Source organism: Podarcis muralis, chromosome 7, assembly GCF_964188315.1.
Source record: "Podarcis muralis chromosome 7, rPodMur119.hap1.1, whole genome shotgun sequence".
In the NCBI taxonomy this organism is placed as follows: Eukaryota; Metazoa; Chordata; class Lepidosauria; order Squamata; family Lacertidae; genus Podarcis; species Podarcis muralis.
The window spans coordinates 10,677,095-10,699,326 of record NC_135661.1 but is presented as its reverse complement, the minus strand read 5'-3'; the positions used below and the strand labels follow the sequence as shown (position 1 = coordinate 10,699,326).

The 22,232-nt window shown below is 46.8% G+C and overlaps 1 protein-coding gene across 1 annotated transcript; it reads left to right on the top strand.

Annotated features, from left to right (window-relative positions):
* The first annotated feature begins 2,515 nt into the window (after positions 1 to 2,515).
* DOK2 (docking protein 2) lies at positions 2,516 to 21,766 on the top strand. The gene is made up of 5 exons (XM_028742165.2): positions 2,516 to 3,214; positions 6,365 to 6,646; positions 9,757 to 9,871; positions 14,700 to 14,878; positions 17,659 to 21,766. The coding sequence occupies exons 1-5, from the start codon at positions 3,152 to 3,154 to the stop codon at positions 18,478 to 18,480; spliced, it is 1,461 nt and encodes a 486-aa protein (XP_028597998.2). The 5' UTR covers positions 2,516 to 3,151; the 3' UTR covers positions 18,481 to 21,766.
* The last annotated feature ends 466 nt before the right edge of the window (positions 21,767 to 22,232 follow it).

The window sequence follows — 22,232 nt, the reverse complement described above, 5'->3', positions numbered from 1 at the left end:
AGGTATGACTGTACGCATATCATTCACCAAGCCTCCCGCCTCCCCCAGTTAACATCAGAAGCTGTTTGCCAAGATTTTACATCTAAAAATATATATATTTAGAAATTCTCTTTGTGAAGCTCAGGAAATTATGCAGAGCCCCCTTGTCATCTGTACACAAGAAGCAATGCCTGCTGCAATTTGCCTTATAGCTTGTGCATGCATGCATTATTATTATTTATTAAATTTATTGGTCACTCTTTTTTTGCCACGGGAACTCAAAGTGACAGCAAAGGATCCAGAAGTTCTCACAAGCTGCAGACCCATTCCTTCAAAGGCATTGTAACTATATCAAGGCAACCTCCCATCCATCGGGTCTAAGGAACCGCCCGCTAACAGTGCCTCTGTCTTATCTGGATTGAGCTTCAGTTTGTTGGCTCTCATCCAGTCCATTGCCAAGGCAAGGCAGCAGTCCACGGATATATAGAAGCCTGCAGAAAAATATTTGGGGAATTGGACAGCACTGAGTAGTAGTCAGACAGGCATCATGAAATCAAATAAAACTATTTGACTCTGCTGCAGAGGGAGCAGGGCTCTCTGTACAGGCCAGCAGATCACATTTGTCACCTCCCCTCCCTCCTCTGTTTACGTTCTAAAAGCTTCAAGGACAGGAGTAGAACTCCATATCTTTGTTAACTGGGGGGCTGATTTCCCTTGCTTTCCATCCCACTCCCTTTCCTATTTGTGTTGTGTCTTTTAGATGCTGAGTAGGGGGCACGGATTGGTGTTTTGTGTTTGTTTAAAGTGTTCACTAAGTTGTGTTTTTATATTAAGTTGGAACTGCTGCTCAGAGTGGCTGGCTGGGGTATATTATTATTATTATTATTATTATTATTATTATTATTATTATACAGTGGTACCTTGGGTTAAGAACTTAATTCGTTCTGGAGGTCCGTTCTTACTCTGAAACTGTTCTTAACCTGAGGTACTACTTTAGCTAATGGGGCCTCCTGCCGCCGCTGCACAATTTCTGTTCTCATCCTAGAGCAAAGTTCTTAACCTGAGGTACTATTTCTGGGTTGGTGGAGTCTGTAACCTGAAGCGTCTGTAACCCGAGGTACCACTGTATGTGGTGATGGCTTTAAAAGGGAATTAGACAATTTCAGGGAGGGTAGTAAGGCTGTTGGTGGCTACCAACCATGATGGCTACGTTATGTCTTAATTGCTGGAGACAATCTGCCCCTGGATACCAGTCGCTTTGGAGCAACTGTCAGAGAGGGATCTTGTGTTGGGATCTGCTGGTGGGTTTCCCATTGTAGCTCCTGCTTCACTGTTGTGGAAATCTTGGACCTGATGCAGCTGCAGGGCTCTTCTGTGTCAACTGAAATACTTCTGTGTGAATTTCTCGGGGTACGGAGATCCGCGTTGGCTGTGGAGTCGGCCTGAATCCCTTGGCGCTGTGGATGGAGGAGGATCTGTGAGTAAAAGTTGGAAGGGATCCTACGGACCCTCCAGCCCAGCCCCTGTCTTTTAGAGGGCTATCATAAGGACATCAGAAGAGCCAGCTGGATCAGGCTAATGGCCCATATTGTCCAGCATCCTGTTCTCACAGTGAACAACTAGGTGTCTGTGGGAAACCAGCAAGCAAGATTCGAGTACAATCTCCCTTCCTGTGGTTTCCAGGACTGGCCTTCAGAATCATTGTCGCCTCCAGCTGCAGACACAGAGCACAGTTGTCATGGCTAGTTCATAGGTCTCTCCTCCATGAATTTGCCTCATCCTCTTTTATAGCTAGGGACGCGGGTGGCGCTGTGGGTTAAACCACAGAGCCTAGGACTTGCTGATCAGAAGGTTGGTGGTTTGAATCTCCGCGATGGGGTGAGCTCCCGTTGCTCGGTCCCTGCTCCTGCCAACCTAGCAGTTCAAAAACACGTCAAAGTACAAGTAGATAAATAGGTACCGCTCCGGCGGGAAGGTAAACAGCGTTTTTGTGCGCTGCTCTCGTTCGCCAGAAGCGGCTTTGTCATGCTGGCCACACGACCCGGAAGCTGTACGCCAGCTCCCTCGGCCAATAAAGCGAGATGAGCACCGCAACCCCAAAGTCGGTCACGACTGGACCTGATGGTCAGGGGTCCCTTTACCTTTACCTTTTATAGCTATTCAAGTTGGAAGCCACCACTGCCTCATGTGGGTGTGAGTTCCATCATTGTTGTTGTTGTTGTTGTTGTTGTTGTTGTTATTATTATTATTATTATTATTATTATTTTATACCCTGCCCGTCCCAGTTCAAAAACCAGGCTCAGGGCAGCTAACAACAAATTTAAAACACTTTAAAACACTTAATTATAAAAGCAGCATAAAATACAGTATAAAAACATGAATAACAATATAAATCAAAAATCAATCAGATAATCCCCAGTGCTATCTGGCTGAATTGGTCCTACTTGGGCCAGCAAGGAGGCCAGGGGAGAATTTGCTGTGGGGTCTCAGAACGGGTGATCTTCATAAAAAGGGGAGGGGAAGGGAAGGAAAATAAAAGATCAGGCTGAATTCAAATTAAAGGCCAGGCAGAATAGCTCTGTCTTACAGGCCTGACGGAAGGAGGTTAAATCCTGAAGGGCCCTAGTCTCATGGGACACAGCATTCCACCAGGTCAGAGCCATCACTGAAAAGGCCCTGGCCCTGGTGGAGGATAGTCTGACTTCCTTAGGGCCTGGGACCTCTAAACTATGGTTATTCATGGACCTTAAGGTCCTCTGCGGGGCATACCAGGAGAGGCAGTCCCATAGATACGAAAGCCCTAAGCCACATGTATGCACTGCATGAAGACCTACTACCTTCCATCTGCCTTGAATTTTACAACCTTCAGCTTCATTGGGTGTCCAGGAGTTCTACTGCTGAGCGAGAGTGAGAAATGCTTTTCTCTGTGTACATATGGCACAGTGATCTGTGTCTTCAGCTTCTGCCCTTCTCGATGAGACCGCAACCACAGGAAGCTGACGTGAAAACGCTTTTTAGAAAGAGAGAGAGAGAGAGGGTGGTGGAGGAAGGAAAACGGAGCCTTGTTGAGCAGTGCTGAGTGCGCGGCGCACCCACAGAGAGGCCAGGAGTGGGGCCAAGGAGACATTGTGTGTCCCCCACCTGCTGCTGCTGCCGCTGCTCCTCCTTAACCATGGAAGAGACAGTAGTAAAGAAAGGCTTGCTCTACCTGCTCCAGCACCAGACCTTTGGGAAGGTAAGACTGGCTTCTCCTCACTGAATGTTGGAACAAGGTGTTCGCTAAGATCTCTTTGATACCCAAACAATTCATTGTTTTGATGCATTTACATTCTTAATCTGAGCATATTAGCATGTCTTTTTAAGAGCAATATTTTGTCATATAATCATCAAAGCATTGCCATTCATTTTTTTAGTTTTTGTTTCGATTGCTGTCGTATGGATGCTGTTCATTTAGCCAATTTTAAATATTCATTTAATTTGAGAAGCCATTCCTCCTTGGTAGGTAGTTCTTTAGCTTTCCATTTAGACGCTATTACTATCCTGGCTGTGGTGGTCGCATATAAGAAAATTCTTTTTTTCGATTTTGGTATTTCTTTTCCTAAAAGGAAGCCCAGTAGGTAAGCCTCTGGTTTTTTCGTTAATGGGATTTTAAGCATTTTTTTCAACTCCTCACGTATTTCTCCCCAGAAGTACTTACCGGTAATCGGGGTGCAACTCCACCACATATGCTTTGTTGTACCAGCTTCCTTGTTGCATTTCCAACAGAGGTTGGATTTCAGTTTATAGATTTTTGATAATTTGACTGGTGTTAAATACCACCTGTAGAACATTTAGATGAAATTTTCTTTTATTGTACTACAGGCAGTAAACCTTATATCTTCCTGCCAAAGTTTCTCCCTTTGCTCTAAATACATTGTGTGGCCAAAGTCTCGTGCCCATTTAATCATTGTCTCTTCCACTTTCACATCAATCATGTCCAAATCTAGCAAAAGGTTATACATTTTAGATAGGAATTTTTTTTTTTAAAAAATAATGTTTCATGTATTAATGATTTCTCTTTAGCAGAGCCTTTCTTTGAGTTCGAGATACCCAAACAAATTATTGTTCCATTTTTGCACCTGGCTCTGTTGAACCTGTCTATGGAAACCGAACAGGATTTGAAAAGCAAAGAACTGATTTCTCATCTCTCCTAACAGCAGCTCAGGGCTGAATTGACAAACTCTATAAGGCATTTCATCTTAAGAATTTGGATTGCTGGTGTTCAAGGGTTTGGCAAATTGCCCTTCTTGAACAGATACATCCTTAAACTAAAAGTATCTAAAAGGCAGAGTGTGAAAATATATATAGAAAGAGAGACAGAGAGCATTATTTCATTTCTTATGCCAATTCTGAGAGTTGTAGTCACTCATTGCCACCAGTCAGGGTCGGATTTAGATTAGATGAGGCTCTAAGCTATTGAAGGTAATGGGGCCCTTTATATGTCCAGCTGTCGTTTGTCAACAACAAATTGTCGCTGTTTTTTGTGTTGAATATATGCTATATGGTAATTTATGGACCTAATAGGGATCTAAAGCCATTTGCACATAGCAAAATATGTATTTTCTCAAAGTAATTGATAAAGAAATGAGCAAACCAGTGATATTTTAGGGAGCAGGAGGGCCCCATTACTTACATCATAGGAGCCTACACAACACAAAACACAGTTGCTGCATGTAGGTTTTATTTTATTTGTTTTTTATCTTATATTTTGGAAATGTACATCCAGTTGTTGTTTTTCCTTTAATTTTTTTGGGGCCCCCAAGAGAGTGGGGCCCTAAGCTATAGCTTGTTTAGCTTATACGTAACTTCGGCACTGCCACCAGTGTATGTAAATGCCTGGCTCAGACATTTAAGACTAGAACCTTTCTTCTCAATAATGATGGAACTCACAAGTGGGGAATGCTTTTATATTTATACATATTTATGATTTGTAAATGGAACCTTTGTATGAGTTAATACTTTATTATTCCTTTGGAGCTCTGCTGGATTTGTATATTGTTGTCCTTCCAGGCTGTGATGCTTTATGGTTTACATTTTGTATTCCTTTTTGTTTTTGTTAGGCTTGCACTTGTTGTTGTTGTTGTTAATAAATTAATACAATTTAGCAAAAAAAAAAGACCAGCTAGTCCTCCTCCAGCCTCGAACCTCCTTTTTTGCTTGAGGCTAGAAGCTCAGGGATCACTTCCACCAGGCTCCAGATATCTTTCCTCTCCCGTCCTTTGAAAACCCTTTAAAAATTGCTCTGTTCCCTCTGAAATTTGGCCCCAGTTTGCCTCCAAACGTATAAATTATTGTAACTCACCTAGGGAATTGCTTGATAAAGGGCAAATGAAAAATACCCTTAACGAAGAGAAAGAAAACAGGCGAATTTCTTCAATGCGCAGGCTGTGCCCTGAGTCTTTAAGGATCAGGCTGGATAGAGCCCAGCCTTTCCATAGGCAGGAGATGAACACAGGGCTTAAACACACACACACACACACACACACACACACACACACAGAGGGGGGGGGGAGAGAGAGAGAGAGAGAGAGAGAGAGAGAGAGAGAGAGAGAGAGAGAGTCACCCCAGTTTCCTTCTCCCCATGAACTTTTACATTTGCTCTTTTTCACCCTTGCTAGTATTATAAGAATTTTAAGGTCTTATATATATAAAATAAATGTATAAACCATGTGGAAATACGGGGGAAATAGAGGGTCCCAAACCACCTCAGATTTGTCAGTTGTGGGCGTGTCAAGGCCCTGCCTGGAAATCTTGGAGAGATATCGCCTTAGCACTTCTTTCAAACTTTGTTGTTGTTGTTTAGTTGTTTAGTCGTGTCCGACTCTTCGTGACCCCATGGACCACAGCACACCAGGCACTCCTGTCTTCCACTGCCTCCCGCAGTTTGGTCAAACTCATGCTGGTAGCTTCGAGAACACTGTCCAACCATCTTGTCCTCCGTCGTCCCCTTCTCCTTGTGCCCTCCATCTTTCCCAACATCAGGGTCTTTTCCAGGGAGTCTTCTCTTCTCATGAGGTGGCCAAAGTATTGGAGCCTCAGCTTCAGGATCTGTCCTTCCAGTGAGCACTCAGGGCTGATTTCCTTCAGAATGGAGAGGTTTGAGCTTCTTGCAGTCCATGGGACTCTCAAGAGTCTCCTCCAGCACCAGAATTCAAAAGCATCCATTCTTCGGCAATCAGCCTTCTTTATGGTCCAGCTCTCACTTCCACACATCACTACTGGGAAAACCAGAGCTTGAACTATACGGACCTTTGTCGGCATGGTGATGTCTCTGCTTTTGCAGTATACAAAGGTTTTTTTATGACTAGAGAAACAAACCTTTGTGTGCGTTTTTTCTCCCCCTCAGAAATGGCGGAGGTTCTGGGCTGTCCTGTACAGGGAAAGCGCCTGTGCCCCGGCTCGCCTTGAGCTCCTGGAGTCGGTGGAGAAAGCCAAGAAAGGGGATAGCAGCAGACGCATCATCAAGTTGGAGGACTGTGTGCAGGTGGCTGAGGCAGGTGGAGAGACCGGCAGCCCCAAGGAGACAGTGCCTTTCTTCCTGGAGACCACCGAGAAATGCTACCTGCTGGCTGCTGAGAGGGCCGAGGCGGAGGCCTGGATCCTGGAGCTGTGCAAGCATGCTTTCACTGTGAGGAAAATGGCACTCGGCAGTACAGGTCATGTCTCATGCAGAGGGAGGTGTGGAACTGCCTTTCACTGGCCCATGGTCTGTCAGAGGACTGACGAAATGAAATCCTTCTTCACATATAGTTAAACTTTGGAACGCCTTGTCGCAGGAGGCAGTGATGATGACCCCCAACCAAAGATTGCTTTTTCTTCTTCAATAGAGCACAATTTTTATTAATTTTAAAAAACTACCAGCTTTTAGGGACGCGGGTGGTGCTGTGGGTTAAACCACAGAGCCTAGGAGTTGCCGATCCGAAGGTCGGCGGTTCGAATCCCCACGACGGGGTGAGCTCCCGTTGCTCGGTCCCTGCTCCTGCCAACCTAGCAGTTCGAAAGCACCTCAAAGTGCAAGTAGATAAATAGGTACCACTCCGGTGGGAAGGTAAACGGCGTTTCCGTGCGCTGCTCTGGTTCGCCAGAAGCGGCTTAGTCATGCTGGCCACATGACCCGGAAGCTGTATGCCGGCTCCCTCGGCCAATAAAGCGAGATGAGTGCCGCAACCCCAGAGTCGGCCATGACTGGACCTAATGGTCAGGGGTCCCTTTACCTTTACCTTACCAGCTTTTAGTACAGTTCCATGCAGTAGCTTCAATACAGGTGTACAGCAACAGATAATGTCATAAAGAACAAAGTTAGTCAGTTAAAGGGAAAGATTGCAGGGAGGGTTGTGTTTTTTTGCAAGAATAAAAGAAAGCATGATAAACTAGCAAGTGTATCGAGTTTTGTTTAAGCTAAAGCAAAAGCTCTGGAGAACTGATTTAAACAAAACTTATGCAACCATACATTGTGACATTATGTTAGGGAAAATAGGGAAAACACTTGTTGGTCATTCTGACTGGAAACCAGAGATGGCTTTAACAGAGAATTAGACAAATTCACGAAGGAGGCTATTGTTAAAAGAAAAAAACTGCTCCTTTTCCCTTATGGGGTATCCAAGAGCCTGTATAGAGCCCTATCAGTAGGAGAAAAGAACAGAGGCCAACCAGAGTATATTAAGAAGCAAAGCAGCTAGTAAGCCTGATCTTTATTAAACTGTTGCAACAGGGTCTCCCGCTCACCACACGCAGGGAGGGAGGAGAGGAACCCAGAACATTGGTGTGCAAGCTCTTATATAGACTTTTGATATTGCCCACCCTGTAGCCCAAGACCACCCCCCAAAACATCATACATACATCACAGAAGGTGGTCTACAGCAGAAAACCTGTCTGGCAGGATACCTGATAATGGTCACTGATGGCTTTACCTGGGCAGCCTGGCCATTCTTTTGTGAATACTTTAGTTCCTGAGTCCAGGTCACAGGCTCACCCTATTCATACACAAATATGTCCTAAAGACAGGATTTGCAAGCAAAAAGAGAATGGGAAGACTTTCCCCATTTGCCTCCCTTACTGCAGAGGAATATTTGAGGTCATTGGGGGAATCAAAACGGCTTCATCATTGCTCTCCCATACTATTTCAGACACATAGTTCATATATTTAGATATGTGTGCATTTAAGAATATTTATTTTATATTTGAGACCTTAGAATTCTTATAATAATATGGAGAGGGGAGAGGGCTGTTGTTGTGTTCATATCCTGCTTCTGGGATTCCCTTTGAGGTGCAGCGGTTCTCAACCTGTGGGTCCCCAGATGTTGTTGGACTACAACTCCCATCATTCCTTGGTAGCAAGGCCAGAGCTCAGGGATGATGGGAGTTGTAGTCCAACAACATCTGGGGACCCACAGGTTGAGAACCGCTGTGAGTCTAAACCAATGGTTTTTAGCCAGTGTGCTGTGGTACCCTGGGGCACCCGAATGATGGTCAGGGGTGCAGTGGGCAACACTGGCCTCTGTCCCTCTTTCCTTCCCTCCTTCCTCGGATGTCCTCTGGCGTCTCTGCCTCCCAAAGGCTTGCACAACTGTTTTTTGCAGCAGCCCTGGCTATAAGCTCCCCAGGCAAATGGTGCCTCTGGGGCTGGCCCAGGCCCCTGTGGGGCACCTCTCTCTGGGGCAGGGGATATAGCCCAGAGACCAGGATGGCAGCAGTGGCTGCTCTGAGGACTCCCAAGGAGAGGGGAGGAGGCTGAGGGAACACCCCACCATGAGGACAGGACTAGATGGGCCCCCTTTGGCTCCATCCAGCAGAGGGCTCTTCTTATATTTGTGAGAAACAACCAAAGCATGCACAAACCCCTCTAATTCTAAGGTGTCGAAACAATAAAATAAATGTTCATAAATACACAGGGTGGGCGCACACACATAGGTACATAAGCCATAGTTTGAAATGGTGCAGGAGAACAATCCCGGAGCCATTTGGACTCTCACCTCAAATATTTCTCTTTGGTAGCAGGAAAACGCCTTTCTAGATTGTTTATTTACAGGATTTACAAGTGAAAAACAACTAACTGCTTGGAATGAAGGGGCTTATCCCTCTGCAAAGTGGGAGGCGGGTGGCGCTGTGGGTAAAAGCCTCAGCGCCTAGGGCTTGCCGATTGAAAGGTCGGCGGTTCGAATCTCCGCGGCGGGGTGCGCTCCCGTTGCTCTGTCCCAGCTCCTGCCAACCTAGCAGTTCGAAAGCACTCCCGGGTGCAAGTAGATAAATAGGGACCACTTACTAGCGGGAAGGTAAACGGCGTTTCCTTGTGCGGCTCTGGCTCGCCAGAGCAGCGATGTCACGCTGGCCACGTGACCCGGAAGTGTCTCCGGACAGCGCTGGCCCCCGGCCTCTTAAGTGAGATGGGCGCACAACCCAAGAGTCTGTCAAGACTGGCCCGTATGGGCAGGGGTCCCTTTATCTGGCTGAGGGGCTGGGAAATTTCCAAAGCTTTTAAAAGTTCTTTCACACCTTTGTTCAGGGTCCTCGCCTCCTACCTAAGGTGTGGAAGAGATTGTTTGTTGTAACAGGAAAATAAAGATCTGCCTTGCTTTCACAGGATCCTCCCTCAGCTGAGGCTTCTCTGAGGTTCCTCTTCTTTGAGGTTCCTCTGATATGGAACGTGGGGGACCCTTGAGTCCCTTAATGGGGAGCTGAGCTGTAGAAGCCACACACCCCGCTGTTTTCTGGTAACAATATGTTCTCTTTGGGTTTTAGAGAAGCACTGAAGACTGGAAAGTGATGCTGGAGAAGGAACTCCTGAAGGGCAAGGCCACGTCTCCCACTGCTCTCTCCATGGCAGAGAATTCCCTGTACAGCACCACCTGCAAAGGTAGGAGGGGAGAGCAAGAGAGCCCTAGTTGTGCAGGGAGCCAAGAGGAAGGGGCTGCCGCCATTGACAGATGGTGCTTGTGTTGTGAGTCGAGGGCTTTTATTGGTTACAGCATGGGAGTAGTATTCGCTTAGGCATTGTAAGAAACTGCAATACGGAGTGGTACCTCAGGTTACATACGCTTCAGGTTACAGACTCCGCTAACCCAGAAACAGTACCTCAGGTTAAGAAGTTTGCTTGAGGATGAGAACAGAAATCGTGCAGCGGCAGCAGGAGGCCCCATTAGCTAAAGTGATGCGTCAGGTTAAGAACAGTTTCAGGTTAAGAACGGACCTCCGGAACAAATTAAGTACTTAACCCGAGGTACCACTGTACCAGACTCCACCCTGCACAGCCGGGAGTCATATCAGGAATAATAATAATAATAATAATAATAATAATAATAATAATAATAATATATTATTTATACCCTGCCCATCTGGCTGAGTTTTCCCATCCACTCTGGGTGGCTTACAATCGAGTATTAAAAACAATACAGCATTAAATATTAAAAACTTCCCTAAACAGATGTCTTTTAAAGATAAGATAGCTGCTTATTTCCTTCACATCTGAAGGGAGGGTGTTCCACAGGGTGGGCGCCACTACTGAGAAGGCCCTCTGCCTGGTTCCCTGTAACCTCACTTCTTGCAATGAGGGAACAGCCAGAAGGCCCTCGGCGCTGGATCTCAGTGTCCTGGCTGAACGATGGGGGTGGAGACGCTCCTTCAGGTATACAGGACCAATGGGAGGAGCTTGTTGATGCAAATACAACTGGAAGCTCCCCCATGACGTCACCGGGGGTCGTGCCATGGCCCTAGCCACCAGCAGGGCATCAGACAGGATCTACGACCGCCGGATTCCTTTAGCGGAATACCCAAAAGAGGAGGGGTAGATGATGGCCCATACCCAATCCTCCAACACAGCACACATATTCCAATGCCTAACCGCCAATACCAGAAAGTTGTGACGAATTGCTACGAGGCAGGTGGAAAAACCAAGAGGCTGGTGCCAATTTGCCAAATGGATAAAAGAAGTCCTACCAGGCCCCTTGGGCAACCAAGGCAACCAACCGAAGTCCATAGCAACGTCAATACACAAAAAGAAACTGACCTAAGAGGGAGGGAGGGCGGGAGATCCGAAGAAAGCAGGAACAGACTGGGAGCTGAGCGCTGCCGCGGCTGTTTAAATGTGGCTAGCCCCGCCCACCAGCAGGCCCTATTGGTCGGCTGGAAGGCTTGGCCGCGGCAGCAGAGGCAATCAGGAGCAGGGAGCCGAAAACGCCTCCCTGCCCCTGCGGGAAGCTGCCCTCCTCACAACCCCTCCCCTCTGGGAGGAGGAGAGGCCTTGTAAACAAATTGTTTACAACACTTGCAAGCAGCCAAACTGAGAGCAGATTTATGTTTAACTGAGATTCTGCATTGGACTACCTGGCCCTTGGGGGGTGGGGTTCCTTTCCGCTTCTACAGTTTCATGATTCTGTGTCAGGGCAAAGACTGAAAGGATCAGCTCTGCATCTCCAGCTGCCCAACTTAGAGCTCCAGAGTTTGAACCAAGACGATGTTCTGTTCTCCTTGGGGCTCTGTGCTCAAAGGTGGGGGCTAGGCATGCATGCTAGTGATGTATGGAAGTGAGAGCTGGACCATCAAGAAGGCTGATCGCCAAAGAATTGATGCTTTTGAATTCTGGTGCTGGAGGAGACTCTTGAGAGTCCCATGGACTGCAAGAAGATCAAACCTCTCCATTCTGAAGGAAATCAGCCCTGAGTGCTGACTGGAAGGACAGATCCTGAAGCTGAGGCTCCAAGACTTTGGCCACCTCATGAGAAGAGAAGACTCCCTGGAAAAGACCCTGATGTTGGGAAGGATTGAGGGCACAAGGAGAAGGGGATGACAGAGGACGAGATGGTTGGACAGTGTACTCGAAGCTACCAGCATGAGTTTGACCAAACTGCGGGAGGCAGTGGAAGACAGGAGTGCCTAGCATACTCTGGTCCATGGGGTCACGAAGAGTCAGACACGACTAAACGACTAAATGACAACAACAACAACAGGCATGCATGCAGCGTGCACCACAGTGGAGCCTGTCTTCCAAGAACTGGCATGTAAAGTGCTCACTCTGACCGAGGCGGCGTCATGGAAAATCTGCCTCCGCCTTAGCTCTCGCTTGCCCTCTTCCTGACTGTGGTTTTGCGGGCCGTGCAGGGCTCACACCGATACGGCTGCCTGATGCTCCCCAGGCACTTATCGTACCTTCCCCATTTCCTGCCCTCCTCCCTCCCCCCACTTGTCCTTGTTATAAGAATTTAAGGTCTCAAATATATAAATTAAATGTACAAGGCAAACTCGTACGTAAATACATAAACCGCATGTCTGAAACAGTACAGGAAGACAGTCCTGAAACCATTTTGACTCTCCCAAACTGACCAAACGTTTCTCTGCAAGGAGGGAAGAACTGAAAAAACCTGCCCATTGTCTCTGTGCTCACAAATCCTGCTTCAAGGGCACATTTAAGGTGTGAATAGGGTGAGCCTGAGACCTGTGACCTGGATTCAGGAATTAAGTAGTTATAAGGTTTGAATCTCAGCGACAGAAGCTCCCACTGCTCGGTCCCTGCTCCTGCCAACCTAGCAGTTCGAAAGCACGTCAAAGTGCAAGTAGATAAATAGGTACTGCTCCGGCGGGAATGTAAACGGCATTTCCATGTGCTGCTCTGGTTCGCCAGAAGCGGCTTAGTCATGCTGGCCACATGACCCGGAAGCTGTACGCCGGCTCCCTCGGCCAATAAAGCAAGATGAGCGTCGCAACCCCAGAGTCGGCCACGACTGGACGTAACGGTCAGGGGTCCCTTTACCTTTAGTAACCTGCCAGACAGGAGATAAACAACACACTCAGGATTCTGTTTTAGACCGCCCCCTTCTGTGATGTATGTATGATGTTTCTGGGGGTGATGTGGACTTTGAGGGTGGGCAATCGAGGGTGGGCAATTCCAAAAGTCTATATAAGGGCGGGCAGACCTTTGTTCTGGGTCCTCCTCCATCCTCCTGTGTGTGAGGGGAGCACCCTGTTGCAACAGCTTTAATAAAGATCAGGCTTAAAGGTAAAGGTACCCCTGCCCATACGGGCCAGTCTTGCCAGACTCTAGGGTTGTGCGCCCATCTCACTCAAGAGGCCGGGGGCCAGCGCTGTCCGGAGACACTTCCGGGTCACGTGGCCAGCGTGACATCGCTGCTCTGGCGAGCCAGCACAGCACACGGAAACGCCGTTTACCTTCCCGCTACTAAGCGGTCCCTATTTATCTACTTGCACCCGGGGGTGCTTTCGAACTGCTAGGTTGGCAGGCGCTGGGACCGAACGACGGGAGCGCACCCCGCCACGGGGATTCGAACCGCCGACCTTTCGATCGGCAAGCCCTAGGCGCTGAGGCTTTTACCCACAGCGCCACCCGCGTCCCCTAAAGATCAGGCTTACTAGCTTCTTAATATTCTCTGGCTGGCCTCTGTTATTTTCTCCTACCGATGGAGAACCTACAAAGGACTCTATAAGAGCTCTTGTGTACCCCATAAGGGAATAAGGCCAATTTTTGTTGACAACACCTTCACTGTCCTTGGGCGGAACCTGCACCTTAGAAAGCGGGCATTGGAAAGAAGCCTGCGATGACACGGAATTCCATTTTATTTCATTAAATTTATGCACTGCTCAATTGTAAAAAAGAGGGAGAAAACATTTCAAAGCAGATTTGCAAAGAGAATAAAACAATAAATTAAAAAAAAACAACCCTATTTAAAACGTTCAGAAGATAAACTCAGCAGTTAACTAAAACATACAGCAGAATACTACATGTCTGGGCAGGCTTCTCTAAACAAAAATGTTTTTTAGCAGGCGCCAAGAAAAAGCACAGAGAAGGCACCTGCCCCGTGTGAATAGGCAGGGAGTTCCAAAGTTTGGGTGCTGCCACAGGGAAAGAATGGGGGCCAATTGCCATGATGGCTATGCCTACCTCCCTTGTCTGAGGCAGTAGTGCTTCTGAATACCAGTTGCATGTGTCCCACTAGGGCAGGCGTAGGCAAACTCGGCCCTCCATATGTTTTGGGACTACAACTCCCACCATCCCTAGCTAACAGGACCAGTGGTCAGGGATGATGGGGATTGTAGTCTCAAAACATCTGGAGGGCCGAGTTTGCCTATGCCTGCATTAGGGCATCTGGTTGGCCACCGTAAGAACAGGGACCACATAACACCGGTTCTGAGAGATCTGCATTGGCTGCCAGTATGTTTCCGAGCATGATTCAAAGTGTTGGTGCTGACCTTTAAAGCCCTAAACCGCCTCGGTCTAGTATACCTGAAGGAGCATCTCCTGTTCTACCCAGACACTGAGGTCCAGTGCCAAGGGCCTTCTTGTGATTCCCTCATTGCGAGAAGTGAGGCTACAGGGAACCAGACAGAGGGCCTTCTCGGTAGTGGCGCCCGCCCTGTGGAACGCCCTCCCATCAGATGTCAAAGAGATAAATAATTACCTGACATTCAGAAGACATCTTAAGGCAGCCCTGTTCAGGGAAGATTTTAATATGTAACGCTGTACTGTTTTTAACACTGACTGGGAGCCGCCCAGAGTGGCTGGGGAGACTCAGCCAGATGGGCGGGGTATAAATAATAAATAATAAATTATTATTATTATTATTATTATTATTATTATTATTATTATTATTATTATTAACAGGATGCTGGACTAGATGGGCCATTGGCCTGATACCGCAGCCAAGATCTTTTTAAGTTCTTATGTTTCCTTCCAGCTGCTGAGAGGCAGTTTCCTGTGGCCGTGAGGGCAACCGAGGCCTCTGAGCGCTGTCAGATCTGGGGCATGTTCTTTCTCTGTGCCAAAGCGGATGCCTTGGAGCTGCGGGACAAGCAAGCGGGGGAAGTGATCTACACCTGGCCGTACAAGTTCCTGCGGAGGTTCGGTCATGACAAGGTAATGGCTGTGGGGCGTTTGTCTCCAGTGCAGCACATTTCAGGTGTGCAATGCCAGACAGTTGCTGTTCCTAAGCGGACCTGGTGGTGTGGATAGGAAGTTGCCAGTGGCCTGGTGTTGCCTCCTTTCCACTGACCATGCCTCCCAGATGTGCCTCCTTTCCAGATGTGTTTCCGCTCCCTGCCTCCTTGCTGTTCCTTCCTGGCTGTTTAAGGGGGGGAGGGTTGTCCTGCTCACCTGGTTTTCCACTGACAGTGTGCACCCACCTTGGGTGGCAGTAGGAGATGGTACGCCCCTGGGGAAGTGGAGGAGGGAGCTGAGATAGGAGCCAAGTCTGTGAAATGGGTAGTAGTGGGGGAATCATGATGTGCTGGTCCCGTGGGTTACCTAAGGCGAGGTCCAAGTCCGGTCCCTGGTCAAAGGTGCAACGTGGAGGCAGTCCGTAGTAGCTGAAGCTGGGTGCAGGGCAGGGAGTCGGGTGAAGTCAGGAACAGGCTTGCAAGCAGGGAGCCAGGGCGGGTCAGGAGCTCAGGCAGGAAAGCAGGACAGGGTTAAGGCAGGAACTAGCAACCAACAACGTTGCTCCCGCAACCTGGGACTGGGGCTGGCTGGCTTTTATCTGTCCCGAGGCATGGGGTGGCCCCGATCCTCAGGTGACTCGCCTCTCCTGGCCTGGAGGTGAGCACTCCTCCTGCGGGAACTTAGTTCCCTCCGCCTCTCTGCCCTGAGCCTCTGCAGCTCAGGAGAGGCTGGAGGGTTACCGGACCCAGAGGCAACCTCTGCTTCCTCTGACGGGGCTGAGAGTGGAGCACCTGCAGGCAATGGGTCCTCCATCACCTCAGGAGCCAGAGCAGACTCAGCTGATGCCTGCACCTGAGGACCCAGCACAGGTGAGGACCCTTCAGGCTCATGCCCCAGCCCCGGCTCAGCTGGTTCTGGAGGCGGGGAATCCTGTGCAGGCTGGGATCCCTCAGGTTCAGCATCCGAGTCCGAATCCCAGCCATCACACATGATTTTGCAGAGCCATTTCCTGTCTTTGGAGGAAGTTTTGTGCCAGCTGGGTGGGGCTTTCCTGCCCCCCCTCCACTCTCCCTCCTGCAGGATGCCCTGAGTTCTTCTCTTCCCACATCCCAGGGAAGGAACCATGCAGAGGAAGTAAGTCCTGTATTGCAGGGGTTTGGATTAGATGACCGGTTGGGCTTCTTCCAGCTCTACAATTCTGTGTTTGAGTTCTTTAGGGTGATGTCTTTGGGCTGAACCAGATGTGAAGATGGAGGGCTGTGATGGAAACTCCCCATCTCACAGTTTCCTGGTCCTACCTAATATCTGCCACCCAACCTTGGCGGTCCTAAGTCTCACCTGGCTTTGCCTAGCAGAGAGGAGCATTTTAAGTCCCACAGGAAGCAGTGAGGGCCACCAACTTGCATAGCTTTTAAAGAGGATTGGATAAATTCATGGAGGAGAGGGCTATCAATGGCTACCAGCCATGGTGGCTCTGTTCTGCCTCCTCAATTGGAGGCAGCAATGCTAATGAATACTAGTTGCCAGAAACCACAGGTGGTGTGGTTCTTGGGCTTGCTGGTTTCCCAATAGAGGCATCTGGTTGACCACTGTGAGAAGGGGGTGCTGGACTAGATGGGTCCCTGGCCTGATCCAGCAGGCTCTTCCTATGTTGTTAGAAGATGGAGAATTGTTATGGGAGCTCCGGTCTTCTAGCCTCCTGGTCCCATTGACTCTCCCCCCCCCTTTTTTATTAGTTTTCCAAATTTATAACGAACAGATAGAAAAAAGAATATCAAAAAACAAACAAGCAAACCGACAAACATTTAACCTGATTATAGTAGTTCCACTTTTATTAACATTGTTAGGTGACTTCCTCAAATCCCCCTGGCTGAGTTTCCATATAAATCATTGTAACTTTTCCAAAATTATTTTCACATAAAATTTACTTGGTCAATTAACATCTTTCTTTCTTTTCATTTTTAACTTTAACATAGTATTTTACACATCACATTTTCAAATCCTAAGCCTATTTGGTACTCACAAGTGATTCTATTTACCGTATTTTTTGCTCTATAAGACTCACTTTGTCCCTCCTAAAAAGTAAGGGGAAATGTGTGTGCATCTTATGGAGCAAATGCAGGCTGTGCAGCTATCCCAGAAGCCAGAACAGCAAGAGGGATCCCTCTTGTTGTTCTGGCTTCTGAGATTCAGAATATTTTTTTTCTTGTTTTCCTCCTCCAAAAACTAGGTGCGTCTTATGGTCTGGTGCGTCTTATAGAGCGAAAAATATGGTATATTATCTTAACATATTTAGCGAAGTTTGAATTTCTTCCACTCTTCTTGGTGCTCCTCCTCCCTCTGGTCACGGACTCTTCTGGTCAGGTTGGCTAGCTCCGAAAAATCCATCATCTTCATCTGCCATTCCTCCACTGTTGGTACTTCTTGTAGTTTCCAGTTTTTGGCCAGCAAAATTCTAGCTGCAGTTGTGACATACAAAAACAATCTAACATCTTTTTTGGGGCAATTCCAAACCTATTATTCCAAGTAGAAAGGCTTCTGGTTTCTTAATAAATGTGTATTTCAACATTTATTCAACAGCTAGTTTTACAGGGGTTAAGTACCATCTATACATCATTTTCACCTGGTGCCATTGACTCTCTGCTTACCTTGATGGGCCTCACCTGACTTTGCCCAGCAGAGAGGAGCATTTCAAGCTGCTGGTCCACTTGTCCCTCCCTACAGACTGACCCCAGGAGACCTTGTGTTTCTTCTCCTAGGCCATCTTCTCCTTTGAAGCTGGGCGGAGATGTGCCTCTGGAGAAGGCAGCTTTGAATTTGCCACCAAGCAGGGCAGCGAGATCATCCAGGTCATTGAAGGTGCCATCAACGCTCAGAGGAACTCCTCCAGTGCATCTTCAGTTGCCACCCTTCTTGCCGGGGCCGCCAGCCCAGCCAAGCCTGTCGAAGGTGCCCAGGGGGCGAAAGCCACTGTGCTGGTAGAAGGGCAGTCATTCCGTACTGCGGGCACCAAATCCCTCTCCTTCGAGTCCACCTGGCAAGGAAGACCAGCAAAGGGCAGGTTAGTCAAGCCCACGGCCAGCTGCCCTCTCTCCAGCACCAACTGCCCCTACATGGAGGGGTCTGATGCCCACCACAGGCGAGAACCCCAGCAGGAATCAATGTCTGAGTACTCGGAGCCATTTGATGCCATCCCCAAGTCGTTGGGAAGCTCAGGTGGCAGCTGTTTCCCCTTGCCTGCCACCGAGGAGCCACCGGGGGCAGCCGGCTTGCATGCCAGGACCAGAGGGTTGGGCCTGTCCCCTGCCTCTCTGGGGCTGCACCACATCTATGATGACCCAGAGAGTCTGGCCCACCTGGTGTACGATGAGCCTCAGGAGTTCACAGGGGACGCCTGGAAGGTGCAGGCCACTCCTGAGGACCCTATCGGCCACGAATACCCCTACAACCCAAGCTTGGATGACTACTCTGTGCCTAAGATGGCGGCAGCTTATGCCCCCGTGCAAGATCAAAATGGGCTTGGAGAAAGTGCATATGATCAGGTGATCTTGAGCCTCAAGAACAAGAAAAATGCACAGTGAAAGGAGAGGATGGAATGAATGAATGAATGAATGAATGAATGAATGAATATGAAGGGGGTGGATGGGAAATGAGAGGATCACTTTGTTTCATTTGTTGTGGGAGATGAGCCCAGGTGCAGCCTCCCTGCCTGCCCTCCTCTCAGAGCTCAAGTACCGTATTTTTCGCTCTATAAGACGCACTTTTCTTTTTTTCTTTTTTTTTATAAGATATTTATTAGCATTTTACAAAAAACATAGGTTTACAGAATAAAGAAAATTAAAACAAAAATTAACAAACTAAAAGGAAAACATAGAAAGGAGAAGAAAAAAGATAACAAGAAAAATACAGGAATTACCAAAAAATACATAAAAGAAAAAAAAATACAAAATACAAAAAACAAATCGCTAAGAAAAACTTTAAAAATAAATCAATTTTTCAATATCTTTAAACTCATTTGCTTGTTTCCTTGACCTCCTCACACCTTCCCTTTTTGTATTCCCATTTACATAATCAATTCAGCAAATCCTTACCCTCTTTCATTTATCTTAACTCTATATCTTAACCTATTATTACTATGTATTTTCATCCATTATGAAATCCATATTTGCATATTCTTATTAACCTTGTTACCAATACCACTTATTTTCAATCCAACATCATTTTAACATTCATTAATTTTACAGTATTTCTGCAAATAGTCTTTAAATTTCTTCCAGTCTTCTTCCATATAAGACGCACTTTTATCCTCCTAAAAAGTAAGGGGAAATGTGTGTGCGTCTTACGGAGCGAATGCAGGCAGGAGGCTCTGCTCAGCACGCCCTATAAAGAGCCGCGCGGAGCGTGTGTGCGGCTCTTCGGGGAAAAGCCCCCAGGAGCCGCACACACACTCCGCACGCTCTTTAAAGGGAGTGCGGCTCTTGGGGGACCCTTAGCCGCACGCAGCCTCTCCCAGGCAATGGAAGCCTTCATCCCACTGCCCGGGAGAAGCTGCGCGCGGCTATCCCTTAAGCCAGGACAGCAAGCAGGATCGCTGCGCAGCGTTGCCGCTTGCTGTCCTGGCTTCTGGGATTCAGAATATTGTTTTTCTTGTTTTCCTCTTCCAAAAACTAGGTGCGCCTTATGGTCTGGTGCATCTTATAGAGCGAAATGTGGTATGTTTATAGAGGAAGTCTGCTGACCCTCTGGGATAATCCAGGAACAGGGGTTGAAGTTGGTACAAAAATGGTATTATACACCTGTAAGGTTATATCATATTACAAAATCTGGAAGTAAGAATTGTTGGAGGAAATGTGGAGTGATGGGAACGTACAGTCATATGTGGTGGGATTGTCCATTCGTTAATGAATTTTGGAAACAGATTGGTATAGAAATTCTGGGTAGGAAGGTGGGAATATCTAAATTAATGGTTCTTATTAGTCTGAGTAGCACCGAGTTCAAAACAAAAGAGGAATGTAAATGGGTAAAATGGATGGTAACTGCGGCCAGACAGGTTATAGCGAGTAACTGGAAAAATGTAGAAGTGTTGGGGTGAACCAATGGAGGAAAAAAATTGAATATTATAATTTTAGAATATCTAACTGTGAAGATACACAGAATGAAAGGGTTTAAGGTCAGTGAGAAAGAGGAGGAATGGTTTGAGAAGATATTGAATTATTTGGGTAGGTTTGAACAATTTGGGGCAATTAAAATGTTAAAAGTCAAATAAACTTTGTGGATGGAGGAGTATTAACGTTTATAAAATTGTACATATGGTTGATTTGAATATGTTATTATTGATTATGTATACCCAATGTATCTGTCACCTGGGGGGTTTCACACTTTGTGTTTTGGTTGTTGGTAAATCATAAAAATTTTAAACATAAAAAAAGGAAGTATTCTGGCCATCATTATTGCAGGTAGATCCAACTGAGTGGGAGAGAGCAGGCTTGCTGCAATTTTGAAGGCTGTGTGCCATGTGATGCATTATGCGCCAGTACGGCTTCCCTACATGAAATATATTAAAGGGTGAAGACTATGATATATATAGCTGCTCTGCAAACACGCATAAGGTTTTTCATTCTGCAGGGCGCTTGCCTTCCACTTGTGGCTCAGCTGATCTGAGGTGAAGCCAAGTTCTGCCTTGAGCCACCCAGAGGCCTTGGTCTCTCTTCCAGTCTTCTGAGCTGCTCCCACTCTGATGGCTTAGCATGTCGCTCTTTCTCTTTCTCCCCCTTTGGAGTGGTGTTTCTGGGGATCTCTGTGGGGTTCCTAACTCTCGAAAGAGACTGCTAAAAAGAGCAGAGAAAGCTAAAAAGCATTAAACGCCTACAAAAAGTCTTTAAGTAAGCAGGTATGTCTTCACTTGTTGCTGAAAGGACAGTCATGTTGGCATTCCACAGACGGGCCACCACAGAAAGTCTCTGTCCCATGTCAACAATCATCCTGTAAGAGTCAAATTCAAAGAAAAGGCCCTTGTGTTGAGTTCAGAAATTTTGGCCCCAAGCCACCTGGAGCTTTAAAGAGGATCTTGTGGAGAGCAACTAATGAAGAAGTAAGTGAGGGGTGGGAAATGTATGATCCATGGGCCAAGGAACTCAAATTAGGCACATGAGACCATTTTCTGAAAGCCACCATCCAGCTGTCAGTCAGCTGATGTCACTTTGATGGGTCAGGGATATCAGCTGATGAGTGGGGCTCAATTATCTGTTGGTTGCACTCAGTGATTCCCCATCCAGGGGTTAAATCCTACTCAGTTTGGCAGGATTCAATGCAAACTCCTTCCTGATCACAGCAGGTTTAAACAGTTTCTAAAACATAGGTTTAACCCCTCTGTTTTAGCAGGGCCTGCGAGGCGCTTTGAAGTTCCGACTTTGGGTCTTCAAAGCACCCAAACCCCCTATGTCATTGTTTATTTACTTACGCATTCATAATTCACACTTTCATTAAAAAACAAAATCAAGGCAGTATACATGTATACACAAATCAGCAAAAAGCACCCATAAAACATAGTTTAAATCATCAATAAATACTAAATGATTAACGAGAAAATTAATATTGCAAACTCACTACATCTCACTCACTACAGAAAGCCACTGCGTATTACTGTATCACTGTTACCTAGGGTAACAACAACTTTGGAAACTTGAACTCACATCTGACAATCTTTGCCACTTCCACTTCCTCTTCCATAAACCTAACAATTCAGAAAATACTTTTCATGATTATTTTTATTTTATTTTATGTTCAGTCCTTTCAACAGAAGACTTTACATCCAAAATAAACCAGAATATAAGCAAAAACATGACTCACATATTTTCATTTCTACCAAATTCTCTTGTTTTTCTACTCTTTAATGTTAAACTTCTTCTTTTAACTCCTTGTTATTTGCCTCTTAAATCCACCTATGTATCCTTGACAATTTTCCAAGTATCGCCCTATGCCTCCCTCTTCCCGATCCATTGCTTCCCTTCACCCATGTGCGATCTTCTCTACATAATATTGTTTCTCAGTGTGTTAATTAAAGTTGTATTTATTGTTTCGTATATATTATGATATCATCTTGTATCCTTGCTCACTTCGGCTTTTGCATATTAAATCTGAGCTCCAATCCCAGTTCTTTCAATGGAAAGTACTTTTCAAGATTATGGCCAGGTGGCTGTCAGGAGCTAGTGGGACTCAAACCCATAGTCTTGGGATATGTGTGTCCCTGGTGGTGAGCTGCAGGTCTGCAGGATGCTGCATTTACCTGTCAGGAGTTCAGCCTACACTCAAGTAGGACCCTGGCAGAGACACT

Excerpts from the sequence above, each read along its gene's own strand:
- DOK2 (XM_028742165.2), top strand. The coding sequence starts at position 3,152 with ATGGAAGAGACAGTAGTAAAGAAAGGCTTGCTCTACCTGCTCCAGCAC. Across the intron at positions 3,215-6,364 it reads AGCACCAGACCTTTGGGAAG|AAATGGCGGAGGTTCTGGGC; the intron begins GTAAGACTGGCT and ends TCTCCCCCTCAG. Across the intron at positions 6,647-9,756 it reads TGTGCAAGCATGCTTTCACT|AGAAGCACTGAAGACTGGAA; the intron begins GTGAGGAAAATG and ends TTTGGGTTTTAG.